Below are 14,116 nucleotides of genomic sequence, written 5' to 3' on the forward strand. Positions count from 1 at the left end.
TATCACAGTGAGACATAATAGTAAACGACATGTTTAACAAACTTGAATTATGTACTTGTGAAAAGATAACTACTATGTCCTACACTGAATCTTACATACCTAGTTGTCAAGAGGGAATCGGTCAGTGAACTTAAAGGTAGCCAAACCATCCTTCAAGTCCTCGACAAGAGAATCAACGTCCTTGGAGAGGTAGACGCCCTTTCCAGTGCCAACTCTGGCAGCCTGAGCAGCCGCCTTTGCGCCTCCGATGAATCCAACAGGCTTGCCCCAGTGGTAACCATCCACAATAAGCTGGGTAGGACGACCAGGAGGAAAGAGAGTTGACTTTCCGGTACCGTTGAAAAGAGACTCGGTACCACCGGCAACGACAATACCGTCGAACTGAGCGGCAGTTGCAGCGCTGTAGGTAACTTCGACATCGTCTCCGAGAACCTCGCCCACGATTGACACTGTCACCTTCTCTTCACCAAGAGCCTTCTTGATAGCCTTGGCCTGCTGAATGGAGTTATCCGAGTTGATGGAAGCAAGGACACCAACGGACAGAGTCGCAATGCTAGGCAGCTTGGTCCCAAAGTTGGAGATTCCAGCTGTGGTGTTGTCGTGGTAGTACTTGTCGTCAGCTTCAGGGGCCTCCATACCCAGAGCCTTTCCAACTCTGACAGCAATGTCGTGGCTGATCTTGTTCAGCTGGAAGAGAACGTTCTTCTTGACAGTTTCCGACTTGAGCTGACTTGTCTCGAAACGAATGGCGTTGATGAGGAACTGCTGCTCAGCCTTTGTCAAAGAGTTGTAGAAGAGACGTGGTTGGCTCCAGTGGTCAGAGAAGGTGGAAGATCTGGCACGGACGAGGTTCCCAGAAACCTTGCGGCCTGGGGCAGTGAAGAAGCCCTTGCCCTGGGTCTGGTTTGCCTGAGCTGGGTAGCCATTGTTCAGAGTGTTGGGAGTGTCTGTAAGAGTTAGTCCGACATATATAAATTCACTGGCGATGAACTTACAGGCAGCAGTGTTCTTGTGGATGAAGTTCTGGCCAGCTCCATCCCGGTTATTGTTGTGAATAGGAGACAGGGGACGGTTGATAGGAAGTTGCTCAAAGTTGGGACCGCCGTGACGGTTGAGTTGAGTATCAAGGTAAGAGAAGATACGTCCCTGCAGCAGAGGGTCGTTGGTGAAGTCGATACCACGAACAATGTGTCCAGGTTGGAACTGCTCAAGTTAGTCAACTTATCTTGGTCTGTTTAATACGTGTCTACTCACCATAATCTGCTCAGTCTCGGCGAAGTAGTTGACTGGGTTCGCATCCAGTTTCATAACACCAAGAGGTTGAAGAGGAACCAACTCTTCGGGAACAATCTTGGTAGCATCCAGAACATCGAAGCCAAAAGAGAGGGCCTGGTCTTCGTCAAAGATCTGAGCATTGAGCTCCCACTCAGGGCCGTTACCGGACTCGATAGCGTCCCAGAGATCCTTTCGGTGGTAATCGGGATTCTTTCCAGCTAAGTGCTGCGCCTCATCCCAGACCAGGCTGGCTTTACCCTGCTTGGACTTCCAGTGGAACTTGACGAACTTGGAGTCGCCATCATCAGTCACAAAGCGGAATGTGTGAACCCCGAACCCATCCATGTGCCTATAGCTCTTGGGAAATAATAGATTGTAGAATAGGTACTGGGTAGTCATACAAACATATATTTATTTGTTTTCTAATATCGTTTGATTTACATTGTGTGCACAATCCTCTTTCCTGCCAGTGCCTGCCAGCGGACAATGGATGCCTGCCTCTTGCTGGTCTATCGGCCTCGACCGTTGATTTTCTTTGGTTGGCTGATGCCGTCTTCTTGACAAAACTTTCTCTCTTTACAATCTCCCTAGGATCGCATCACGAAATAGTGGCATCAACCGTTTTCATCGCCACACTCCAAGACTCCTCTTCTCTTCCTTCCATTCTTCCGACTATCTATCCGCCATCGTCTACACCATGGCTGAGGAGCGCAATCCACTCGCAGGTAAGTTTGAGGTCTTTGGACTAATGTCCACAGTTAAGTACCTATAGCATGTGTCTAATTTGATATAATAGCTATGTTTGAGCTGCGCTACAAAGAGGCTTGGAGAATCTGGCGCGATGGCAACAACGACGCCGCGGAGGCCAAGGCGCGTGATCTACTCCAGGAACCTCGTCTTGGCCGATTTCACCAGGCCGGAATGCATCTGCTTCTTTCCACTGCTTCTGACTACTATGTAGAGCATGCTCTGGAGGCTGTCCGTCTCTTTACTGAGATCTCTGCACGCCAGGATCTCACTGACAAAGCGAGGGAGGGTATCACTACATGCCTCCGTGATGCCAACAAGATGCTGAACAGGGCTCGTCGCGATCAAACTCGAATCGATCGCGAAATCCAGAAGAAACTGTAGGATACCTATCACCAAAACTTGACCTCTACTAATACTATGCGTTAGAGACGCCGGGATGACAATGGATGAGCTTCACCAAGCCCAGATCGATGAAATGCACAAGCGCTTCGAAGCTGAAGAAACCCTCACCGACATGGATTCGGGCGAAGACCCTGAAGAAGACTCCGGATCTCGCAGCCAGACTATTCCTGACAACCAGGATATTCCTGGGGTGACCGATGATTCCCAGCAAACTGAATCCCAGCGTACCGAGTCCCAGCGTACCGAGTCCCAACGTACCGATCCTCAGAATGTTGTGATTGAAATGGATCTTGATGACGATGATCCTCTCCCTGACATTGTGAGATACAACTTTGGGACTGGCCAGAAGAAAGGTACCGATGAGCTTTAAGTGGCCGATTCTTCAGTTACGATCGCACATTGCGTTTTGACTCATCTGTGTCTTCAACCACTACTATAAGGAGCTTACGCTAGAGAGAACCCGTTTTGGGGCCAGGGATTTTGATGAATGGGAAGACTAGAAACGAACTGTAACTATGAGTGAAGAGTGGAGGGAATGCTTTCTGCAACACTTCCGTAATACTTTAGGTCGGATTTCTGAATCAACTCAATAATAGAGAGAAAAGCTGAGCTTATGAGTCTTTGATACTAATAGCGTTCACTCGTAATTCGTGGTTTATGTTAGCGTGATCTCCTGAAAAACCTCCTGGTGAAGCCATCTAGAGATTCATATACGCATATCGATGCTATTCTCCCAGTGAAGAAAACAGCGCAGCAGTAGCTAGTGAAGAGAGTCAATACAAGCCTGTTTGTTTACACTCTAAAGACTTATTCACTAGGTAATCGTTGTAGCTAATGTTACTGCATTTGCCATCAGTGCCCTGTCACTGTCAAACAATCTCTTATCCTTACAATATCTAGGTAGATAACCTGGCAGTGCCATGCACTGCAAACATAAACTTTTACAGACTGTAACTTTTTTGATCTCACTAAGAGAAATTCCTAATCATTTCTCTTTTTTACTCTTCCTCTCTTCGTCACTCCCCTCCATCCCTTTCCTCTACAACAACCCATTCCCCCCAAACACCTTCCCTAGGCCCAGAGAAAGCACTCTCAGCTTATAGATCTTCATCAAACTATCGAATCTTCAATCTCTTCGCTATCGCGAACATGGCCGCGAGCGACAAACCCGGAGGCCACGACCGTGAGCCACCTGGTAAGAAACCAGGAGGGAAAAAGTCCTTTAGTAATGATGACGAAGATATCGATATGTCTTCTGACGCTGTATGTGTTATTACCTTGAATATATGGCCTTCGAGCATATGCTGATATCCTTGCTTCACACAGCCCAGAGTGACTAGGTCTGGACGACTCATAGCTCCTGCTCAGAGACGTGCTGGTCGACGGGTAACATCAAGAGCTACGTCCAGAGCGTTCTCATCGCGAGGCGATTCAGTTGGAACGACTGGAGGCGCCACTTCTTCCCATGCTACTGAAACCTCTCGCCCAATTTCCTTGCGTCGTAGCAGTCGTCTACCAGCCAAGCGACCCCAAGTCACAATTGATCTCTCTGACCCACCAGACCTTGAGTCAGATGAACCTGAAGCCGGACCTTCAAGTCGTCCGGCGAAGAGACCTAAGCCCTCTTCCGCTGTCCCCTGGCGTGGCCAAGTTTCTTCGGCCGACGTCGACTTTGACGCTTATGTTCCTTATCCTGAAGATCTGGAGGAGGAAATCTCCCCTAGGTCCAATCCGATGGTATTCCAAAACTATGAGACATTCAACCGGGACAAAGTTCAGATGGCATTCCAAGGCATGACCGTCGAACTTGGGAATGATCTGGTTTCGCCGCGAACCGATGGCATTCGACGGTCACTCGACGTCCTTCTCAGTCTACCCAAGAAGCACAACTTTCAGCCTCAGGTTGAGCCTTACCGGAAGAAAGACCGACGGGGAAGTAACTTTCCTGTACGGGATACCGATCAATGGAGCATGATGGCCAGAGATCCAACACGAGCTGATGTGCTCATGGTGGCGAGGGTTTCACAGGGAGAATATACACAACAAGAAGCGAATATTCTGTGCAACGCAATGGTTGAGATCATCAACCGTTGGGAGGGCAATCTGGACGACGTTACAAAGCCTGTTGCAAATTTCAAAACTAGCACTCGACAAGCTCGGTTGTTGTTAATTGCCTGTCGTCATAAGGAGTTGCCCCAGAAGCGTATCATCTGTCAAACTCCATGGTTCACAAAGGCCAACCCTGGAGCTAAGGAGAACTGGCTTCGAGAGAATCGCTTCAGCGTTCAACAGTATTTCTTACATCCTACCACCTACAAGCTCCAGAGTGAAACCAGAAGTGCTGGTCCTCGGCTACTTCAAGATTCAGCCCCTATCCCCGAACTATCCGATAGGTATCAGTTTGTCAAAAACGATTCTTATGGCGGTTTCACCATGTCTATCATCAAGCAGTCACCAGGACCAGGCCAACCTCCTACGTTTGAATCAGTGTTGCCAAGTGAGGAGGATCTACTGATTAGTCAATCAGAAAGAGAATCACTTCAAAGAGCTGAACGGCTTCTTCGACTATACTCTGCTTCCATTATGAACCATGCTATGCTCGATACCGCTGCAGCCTACAACATTTGGACAAACTTACTGGAGAAGTATGGGGGCCGGCTTCGCACCGAAAAGGGCTACGGTCGGAAACTATTCGATGGATCCAATCTTCTGCGTATAGATCCTCGCTATGCAACATTCTGCACCAGCATCAAGCCTGGTGACCGACTGGCGCAAAAGCTTCATGACGACCACGACCTGGAACTGCCCTTACTTATCATTCGATCTACAGACCGTGCCTGGTGTTTAGCTGTTGAGCAGGCTATCTGTGATACTTGGCTGACAGAGGCCGACATTCTTAAAGCATGGACTCGCGGGGCAGAAGTTGCTGATCAGGTCAACCAAGCCATTCGAGACCAAGAGAAGCCTCCCTCAGCATGTTTATGTACGCCTGAAATGTCTGCCATCCAGAGCCATCCTTGCTCGCGCTGTGGTAAATCTTTCATCTGCAATTTGCTTGTAGTGAGTAGTTTCAACTCACAACGCGTATGCCAGTCCTGCAACACTATCCTCCTTCAGCGTCCCATCAACAACCATGTGAGGCAATGCATCATGATAAATCTCAAGAGCAGTTTGCGACACGAGAGGTTGAAGAGTCAGGATACGATTACTGAGGCTGAGAGTGCTTTGAATCTTGCAGAGTGCATGCGAAGTATCGAGGCGGCATGGCCAAGTAGCGACGAGGCTGCCAAGGCAAATATCCCAAGCGGCTCTGCGTGGAGGGATCGATATTCGGGTAACATGTACTCGTTATCCCCAGGCCTTTCGGCATCACGAGTACAACATGACAGGGTCAGCATTGATGCAACATTCCCAGTTTGGCTCACTGAGAACGGATACCGAATCCACTGTCCACAAAACATCAGCCTCACCCTTCAGTGCTTAAACTTCGCAAAGCAGATCCAAATCCCGGCTTTCTTGGCCATGGTATGCTGGTTTACACAGGAACGGGCTCGGCTGGAGCACAAATATCAGGACGAAATCCACGGTCCCGAAGCCAGGATAGAGCTCGATAGTCTCGAGACCAAAATGATCAAGATTTCCAAACGCCTGCGAATCATCCGGTTGACATTCGGCTTCACCACGTACAGTCGTACTCAAAAAAGCCTGAAAGGCGTCACACAAGAAGAGTTCGATTTCGATATTGCCCCTGTCATCTCAGGTCGGCCACACCCTGGGCTTCAACGTTCGATCGAGCGTCTTGATACTCATCTCAACTTCATGAGATCTTCTGGTCGTCTTACTAACTGGCCAGAGGATGACCTGGCTCGAGTTCGAAGAGTCGCCGAGGAAATCATAGACTTCTTTGGGGTGAGCTTACCCAGAGGTGACGACGGGTGTCCATTTTTTGCTCACCCAGAGAGCTTTCCTGAGACCTGGAGTTGGAACCTCGCATTTCGTCTAGCTATCGAGAGGCTTACAAGCATGAGAAAGGCCTGCAATCGCTTCTGGCCGACGTATGACACAACTGAGACTATTTTACTTGAGTGTATTTTCCAAACATGCATTGCGAAATGCATCCTCGACCGCAGCGATGTTCACTACGAGCAGAAAAAGCAACTCAAAGAGAAGTATAAGTCTATCCTTGGACTACCGATTGCCCTTGCTAAACATGATGGACTAAAATTCGCTATTGGTCATCGCGAACACGGCAAGGGAATGTTCTCAGGCTGGCCTGTCCAGCCAGTCAGTCTCAAAGACCGCCTCAATGGGGATGGCGAGAATAACATGTTGATTGAACCACGCACTGAAAACTACCTTAAGTCAGACTACGATTCCTCTGTCTATCCCAAGCTGAAGGAAATAATCATGGACATTGACCTTCCAAAGGAAGTCTATGACAAGACACACAAACCCAAGGACATTCCCGAGCAGAGTCTTGAAGATCTCGCGTGGAACGGCGAAGAAGTAGGGGATGAGTTGCTCCAAGGCGCTACGGAGATCTTTCAGTCTGGTCTCTCTTGGCCCGAAGATGAAGATGCAGAGCTTGAGGACTATGAAGAACCCACCGATGCTGCTCTCCCGGAGTCAGAGGCTACCGGTCTCTCATCCAAGGTAATGGGACATTCAAGACGATATTGCCGAAAGATAACTAACGAATCACAGGCACTGGGCAAGATGCCCGTACGATCCCGATCCATCGAATCTCATGCCGAACCCGAAAGCGAAATGCAAAGCGAAATGCAAAGCGAAATGCAAAGCAAGTACGCAGAGGTCACAAAGCGTATACAAGAGCAAGGGCTCGACCCATCCGCCGACTTGGGTTTGACTGATCTGTTGAAAAACCTGCGAGAAGCCAAGGATCGTGAGGATGAGGAAAGCTTCATGGCTATCCTAGCAGTACTATGCACAGAACTGAACTAAGGTCAACGAGGGCAAATACCCAAGACAATTCTGAACCAACTAACCTTCACTGATTGCGCGGTTAATCCTTTATTACAACATGAAGCCAACTGATCTTCACTGATTGCGCGGCTCAACATCTTTATGTGCTAACGAAGGAGGAAGTAACGATGGCGAACGTTCACGATGCTTGCGAGGGTCAACATCAAGGATTCCGGTCCCTGGCCTACACGCCACCACTTTCTTGCAAGTCGACTGATTGTATTGTACGGAGTACGGGAACCTTTTTGGAGTTTGACTTTGCTTTGCTTTCTTTAACCATGGCATCGGAGGACATGGGCCATCACTCATCCTACCATTAGATTGTCGGGTTGCTGGGATGCGGTTTTGATGGTTTACGTATCCCAAATTAATATAGAAAATTGAGCTTTCACTCACTTACTTTGCATGCCATTCCGTGTTCTTTTGATGATACCAGACATGTTTCCATATGCACTCATAGACTACAACCTGTGATCTCCATAATGGTGATAAGTATAGCAGACTTAAGTACTCCATAGCTGGTGAAGTGGCCGTGAGCTCCTGCACCTCGGGCGTGGACGGCTCTTTCGGGGACCTTTAGAGATGTTAGTTAGTTACACGACAGAGAACTGATGTTTAAGAGACAACATACTCGCTCATGGTCAAAGTGCATAATCTTTTGGCGAAAGATAAAGTCTTCCAACAGAGTAGGACCTCGTTCTCCAGCCTTCAAGCTCTCTTGTTCCTCAAAAGGGCCACCGGCATCGGAACTCATGTACCCCTTACTGTCATCAACTTCATAGTCTTCCAGATGCTCACGAGAGCTTCCCTCGGCTCTAGCTGCCAATCTGCCTGGGTCAGCAAAAGGGCATTGCGCAGCAGTTAGGCTAGCAAGGCCAAGGGTGACAAGAAGCTTAGAAGACACCATTTTCGAGTGACACAAGTTGTCGATCTACCAAAGGTCTCTTTGGGTTGGTCGGACATAATTGCGGACATGACGGGATTTGTATTCTTTTATACTTGTAGTATTCACTGAACTGGAGCCGATGAACGATCGATTTGGAATCACTTCACATTACTTACTGTAGCTTGATTAGAGGGGCCATGGAGACTACAACACAAGCGAGTAACATAAACCGGATATCCGGACATGGTTCTGCAGTCATCGAGCAGGGTGTCGTAAGCTTTCAAGGTTGAGGCTTTGCTGTGGAAGTCGTTATCCCTGGTGAGATGATAGCTGCTCTGCTAGGGCCTGGGCATATCTGCTGGTATGGATGTGATAGATAGGATAACGGTGCATCACATCCCTGTAGTTGTCCTGTGTTTTTGTGAGCCAGGGACCGAAGCAAGCCATTGACATAAGAGGAAAGATCACTGTGATCTATCGGGGAATGCTTCCCAGACAGGATACTCTGGGAGAGCACATGAGTCTCTTGTGCAACCAAACTCTTCCGAAAGTTTTGACAAGCACAGCTTTTGTTGAGGATATCGATCGTTACGGGGAAGTTTAGTGGGTTTCGATGGAACATTGAAATGGAATCATCTTCTTAGCGATGTCAATATTGCGTCATAGACAACTGTGCAATTTCAATCGAACCGTGGTCTTGAGAATCGGCATTGAGAGTCGGAGTTGAAGACCAAATAAGCTTACTCCCGAAGATCGTCAATACAAAAAACCGCCGATGAGAATATACTTCGATCGTCCAATCAGAGACTATGAATTGTTAACATGATACTGATGGGTAACATCGCTGTATGCAACCAAGGATCAGCCCCATGTGCCTCAGTCGATGTGCCAAGATGCTGGGAATATGGGAAAGCATCTTTATTGGTTTTTGGTGCTTTTGTACCGGACGATTAGAATGAAACACGAAAAAAGAAATGAGCTGTTTTCTCTTGGTCTGAGAGTCTGGCAGTGAGAGATGACGATGAACTGCTTGAGGGCTATGTCACAGGAGTAGGATATTCATTATGTTGGTATCAAGTAAAGGGCATTTCAAAGACCAGGGGTTGTGAGAAGTGAGAAATGTTATATCGTCTCATCTTTCTTATTGCATCAGGTGGTCAACATAGGGCTGTCGAGTAAAAGATGGGGGTTCAGTAAGTGTCTCCCTGCAACCATTTACAGTTGTGGGTGGTAAGAGAACTTGTCATATATTCGGGATAACTCTTCGAGGCTGTTGTTACTCTAACTAAGAGCAGTCTTTCTTAAGATGCCAAGTTAAGTTGCCTGGACGGATGTGAGTACAGCAGATTGGGTACATACACTCGTAACTAAACCCTCATCCCAAGACTCTCAAAGTATCAAATTGCATAATTTATAGATGTCAATCAGACTGATTACATTCTCAGCCACAATGTAATCAATGTATGAGTAAAGCTCTATCTGCTTATCAAAGACATATACCCCAGCGTCAGGTGTCAGAAGAATCGGCCGCCAAGGACAAGAGATGAAATGATTTGGTCACCTTATGCAAGCTTAGACTACCACCTAGGCTACTTTATTTTGGCGTCCTAAGTCTCAGAAGACAATTCTTGTGACACCTGCCTAGTGAGGCTATTCACAACTGATCATGTAAGTTTCAAGTTCCCACACTTTCGTCCCACAACGCTCGGCTTGTTCGGCTCCAGCCATTCTTCAGAAAAATGCCGAGACATCTATGGAAACCCACATGGTCAGAGACGGGTCCAGTCCTTGAACTGTGGCTATTAGGATGACCGACCTCGGGCCTTGTTGATGCTGTGTCCCCATAAGCAACTAGGAATGCGGTAACTCGCTCGGCTGACTCGGAGACATTACTGCACCAGCCCGAAAGTTGAGACAAGAGAGAGATGATCTTTGTAAACCTCATACGTGGTATCGACAGTGAGACAGGAAGATGCAACTAGTAGTCTCAGACCAACATACAGTAATATTCTTTAGCTACCTATCTAAATCCGTGAATTCAACCCTTGAATCCATAAAATGTCATATCTGGCTCGCACCAGCAATATTTCCTATCCCAAATACTAGATACATTTTGTACAATTCATTGTCACATAAACGCCTACACCACGCTAACCGAGTGTCTTGTTCTCTTAACCAAGTAGAATTGCGACCTCATCCTTAGCTTGTGTCTCCCAAACCTTGAGCAAGATCTGCCCAACACCTCGTCGATATGCAATATCTCCAATACGCTCGATCCACAGAACGTTGACAAAGTCGACCATATCATCTGCGTCCATGTGCTCTTCGAATTTGTCTGTGTCGAAGACGTGAGAACCACGACGCTCTGTGGCCGTTGATATGGCGATGAACTCAAGACGTTCTTCACCGTCGTAGTTGGAAGATTGAATGCCTAGCCATGCATCGTGAGCACGGAACTGACCTGCCCACTTATTGCCCTTGCTCCAGATTTTACCCACAGCGAGCGGTGGGTTAGGTCGTTCGCGATGGGCCAGGGTAGTATGGAATTCGACCTCGAAGAAACCGGAAGTTGTTCGAAACGAAAGCAACGGCCCTGGATAGGCTTGTTCGCCCACTGCAGGCTCATAGCCACCAGACTCCACAGGATCTTCGACAGGGATGGGGTACTTGAACGTCGCAGTCTCATCGCTTTCATGAATATAGTGTGAGCCACTACGGACCCAGTCCGGAGGAAGGTCCGCGTTAGGGGTGCGACGACCTCTGAGATGTTGATACTGTAGACCGGTGTTCATGACTGGAACAGTCGCAGCACGATCTGTCAAGCTCCAAGAAACGGTTGGTCTGATCCTGAAAGGGTGGGCGGAACGGTACCGTTTCGATTCTTGGCCACGTTTTCCAGTTCGGGCTTCTTCGACATAGTCTGCAGCAGCTCTCCATAAGGTTAAATCGACTGGAATATTATCAAACCACCAACCCATCCAAGACCACGAGGGAAGGAAGGGTGGCCGAGAGAGCGCCCTTCTGCGAATGGAAGCATGAGGTCGCCAAAGCAGAGCAATGTCTAAGAACATAATAGGCATGCCATAGATGAAACCGCCGGGGAAAGATCGAGAGAGTACGTGAGTAATTCCAGCAAACGCAGGGAGTGTATCGTCGACAAGCGTCAATTTCCGTGCACTGTATTCCATAACATATCGAGCGTACTCGTCCAGGTCAGGCCAAGGTGGGTGTTGAAATGCAAAGGCAGCATCAGGAATACTGCCAATACACTCTTGACGACCTCCTCGAAGCTTCTTCATAACACTGTTTGGACTTCCCTGCCAGGTCTCGCAGTGGCACTCCCAAGTCATCGAGTCCTCGAAAAAGAAGACCGAGCGTCGAGAATAGATGCGCTCGACAAGAGTCCAGCCTCTGGTGTACCACGTCGAAGCTGCGACTAGCTCTTGGTGAGTACGACCAGTGGTTCGAATGCCTCGTGATGATGTTCGCTTTGGGTCAAGGGAAGGCAGTCCACTGTGAATGTCGCCAGAAGCTGCCACGATCACGAGGTAAGCATTGGCGAAGGTGTATGCCATGTGTTTGATGTGATCGTCCATTTCCTCTCGATTATCCTGAGTGATACAGATGCGATCAATCCAGATGTGTCGAATTCCTAGCTTCTTTGCAAGCCACATAGCATCTAAATAGGTCTGAGGCATATCAAGGTTGGGTAAGCGATCCTCGAAAGCCGCCAGGTTTGACTTGAGCAGCTGCATATATTCCAGCGGTTCGTTGCGGTGAGATCCATTAACATAACTGAGAGCCAGATAACGATCTTTGGGAGTCGCTTTAACCAGGCGACGATCGACGACATCAATGAGCCAGGTAGGTCGCCAGGTCTTGATATCAGTCTCCGATGAGACAGCGCAGTGATGGTGATGCTCAGCGTTGCAAGCATCGAGCCATTCGCGGATGCGGGTGACTGGACTGCCTTTGCTGACAGCTGCAGAGGCACGACGTTGAACCGAGGCTGCTACTGATGGTATAGGGATCTCTTTATCCTTGTCCCCGCCACCACGAGCTGCTCTGAAAGATCCAAGTAGGCGGCCTGTAATGCTATTTCGCTTGCTAGCAGGTGGAGGATGCTCTCGCGGTTCTCGTGCCACGCGTGGAGGGATACGGCTGTCGCGACGCCTATCTCTGTCGATGTCCCGGTCTCTAAGCCTATCTCGATCTCTCCCATTGACAGGATCTCTGTCCCTTCCGATATCATAATCTCGGTCCCTACCAGTGTCGTAATCTCTGTCTCTGGGGTCATCATAGTCTCTGTCTTTTCCAAAGTCGCGACTATCTCTTCTTCCGTCGAGTGATTTGTCACGACTGTCTCTTCTGTCGTCGAGTGGTCGATTACGCTCTCGGTCCCTTCTATCATCTGGTGATATGTCACGACTGTCTCTTCTATCATCCAGTGGCCTTCGATAACTTCGGTCGTCCGGAGATACGTCGCGGCTATCCCTTCGGTCATTGAGCGGCTTGTTGCGATCCCTCCTGTCATCAGGCGATACATCGCGGCTATCCCTTCGGTCATTGAGTGGCTTGTTGCGATCCCTCCTGTCATCAGGCGATACTTCGCGGCTATCCCTTCGGTCATTGAGTGGCTTGTTGCGATCCCTCCTGTCATCCGGTGACACATCACGGCTATCCATCCGGTCATTGAGCGGCTTGTTGCGATCCCGGTCTCTTCTATCATCTGATAACTTATCACGGCTATTCTTCCCGCCATTTAACGGTTTGAAGCGGTCTCGATCTCTCCTGTCGTCTGGGGAACTATCACGACTGTCGTTTCTGTCGTCTATCGGTTTGCTGCGTTCCTTTTCTCTTCTATCATCCACAGGCTTTTCGCGTTCTCGCTCTTTCTTGTCCGTTAAAGGTCTGTCGCGGGGTTTCTCCTTTTCTCGCTCCCTTTCCCTCTCTTTGTCTCGCTCATAGTCGCGATCATGGTCTCTTTCAATATCGCGGTCAACATCGCGATCGATGTCGCGATCTATGTCTCTGTCCAGGTCTCTCTCCATGTCGCGGTAATGATCTCTTTCCTTATCTCTCTCTCGATCTCTTTCCCGATCCCTTGCGCGATCTCGGTCCTTTTCTTTTTCCTTATCTCGACCCTTTTCGCGTTCGACGGGGCGATCGCGGTCGCGGTTGCGCTCTGGCTCTGGAGAGCTATCGCGAGAATCATATGAGGGGCTGCGGTCTGGCATGGTCGGTTAAGGCCGCAGGCCTACAGCAAATGCGCGGAAGAGTTTTGGGTGTGGCGCATGCCAAAATGTTTGTCGCGATGTCGCCAGTAAGATAACAGCAAGACTAAAAAAATATCAAAAGTGGTAGGAAGTGATGTAGCTCATGTTGATGCCCGAGAATAGAGTCTTCGTCACTATAGAAGTCGGTCAGAGCCCCTCAGCTTTCGCGGCCTGGGTGCACAGCGATACGATCTAATTGGCTCGTCAGACCTACAGCAACAGTCAGACAACGTCATTACAGCGGCAGCTCATATCCGTGCTACGATCCATACAGGGAGGCGGTCTAATAATTAAATCATTGACAGTCGCCGCATTCTTACTGTCTCAATTGATTAGGTAGGTCGAGACAATCCCAGCTTGAACAAAAACAAGATGGTCTAAACTTATACAAAGATCTTGAAAAGACATCGTCTCTTATGCTGTCGATAGTCTAAATTTTGTTGCATCGTGCCTGTATATCAAGCGACAGCTCATAGATCAAACTTTTGGTCTCGCAACTTCTTAGCCGATAGAACAGTCAGCGGCAAATGCTTTCGCAGTAGTT

General features: G+C 48.6%; 5 protein-coding genes across 5 annotated transcripts; 2 read left to right on the forward strand and 3 right to left on the reverse strand.

Annotated features, from left to right (window-relative positions):
• Positions 1-99: 99 nt before the first annotated feature.
• Positions 100-1,620, reverse strand: FIESC28_06849 (uncharacterized protein; the record flags this gene model as incomplete). Its single annotated transcript, XM_031160991.1, has 3 exons — positions 100-947; positions 996-1,203; positions 1,255-1,620. The coding sequence occupies 3 exons, from the start codon at positions 1,618-1,620 to the stop codon at positions 100-102; spliced, it is 1,422 nt and encodes a 473-aa protein (XP_031014971.1).
• A 352-nt stretch (positions 1,621-1,972) lies between these two features.
• On the forward strand, positions 1,973-2,797 carry FIESC28_06850 (uncharacterized protein; the record flags this gene model as incomplete). Its single annotated transcript, XM_031160992.1, has 3 exons — positions 1,973-2,000; positions 2,072-2,402; positions 2,452-2,797. 3 exons carry the CDS (start codon positions 1,973-1,975, stop codon positions 2,795-2,797), a joined length of 705 nt encoding a protein of 234 aa, XP_031014972.1.
• Positions 2,798-3,576: 779 nt separating this feature from the next.
• FIESC28_06851 (uncharacterized protein) lies at positions 3,577-7,389 on the forward strand (the record flags this gene model as incomplete). The annotated part of the gene is made up of 3 exons (XM_031160993.1): positions 3,577-3,690; positions 3,754-7,080; positions 7,132-7,389. The coding sequence occupies 3 exons, from the start codon at positions 3,577-3,579 to the stop codon at positions 7,387-7,389; spliced, it is 3,699 nt and encodes a 1,232-aa protein (XP_031014973.1).
• Positions 7,390-7,864: 475 nt separating this feature from the next.
• FIESC28_06852 (uncharacterized protein) lies at positions 7,865-8,317 on the reverse strand (the record flags this gene model as incomplete). Its single annotated transcript, XM_031160994.1, has 2 exons — positions 7,865-7,984; positions 8,042-8,317. The coding sequence occupies 2 exons, from the start codon at positions 8,315-8,317 to the stop codon at positions 7,865-7,867; spliced, it is 396 nt and encodes a 131-aa protein (XP_031014974.1).
• Positions 8,318-10,467: 2,150 nt separating this feature from the next.
• On the reverse strand, positions 10,468-13,533 carry FIESC28_06853 (uncharacterized protein; the record flags this gene model as incomplete). Its single annotated transcript, XM_031160995.1, has 1 exon — positions 10,468-13,533. One exon carries the CDS (start codon positions 13,531-13,533, stop codon positions 10,468-10,470), a length of 3,066 nt encoding a protein of 1,021 aa, XP_031014975.1.
• Between the last annotated feature and the right edge of the window lie 583 nt (positions 13,534-14,116).

Source organism: Fusarium coffeatum (assembly GCF_003316985.1).
Source record: "Fusarium coffeatum strain FIESC_28 chromosome Unknown BRIP53273_contig_146, whole genome shotgun sequence".
Taxonomy (NCBI): Eukaryota; Fungi; Ascomycota; class Sordariomycetes; order Hypocreales; family Nectriaceae; genus Fusarium; species Fusarium coffeatum.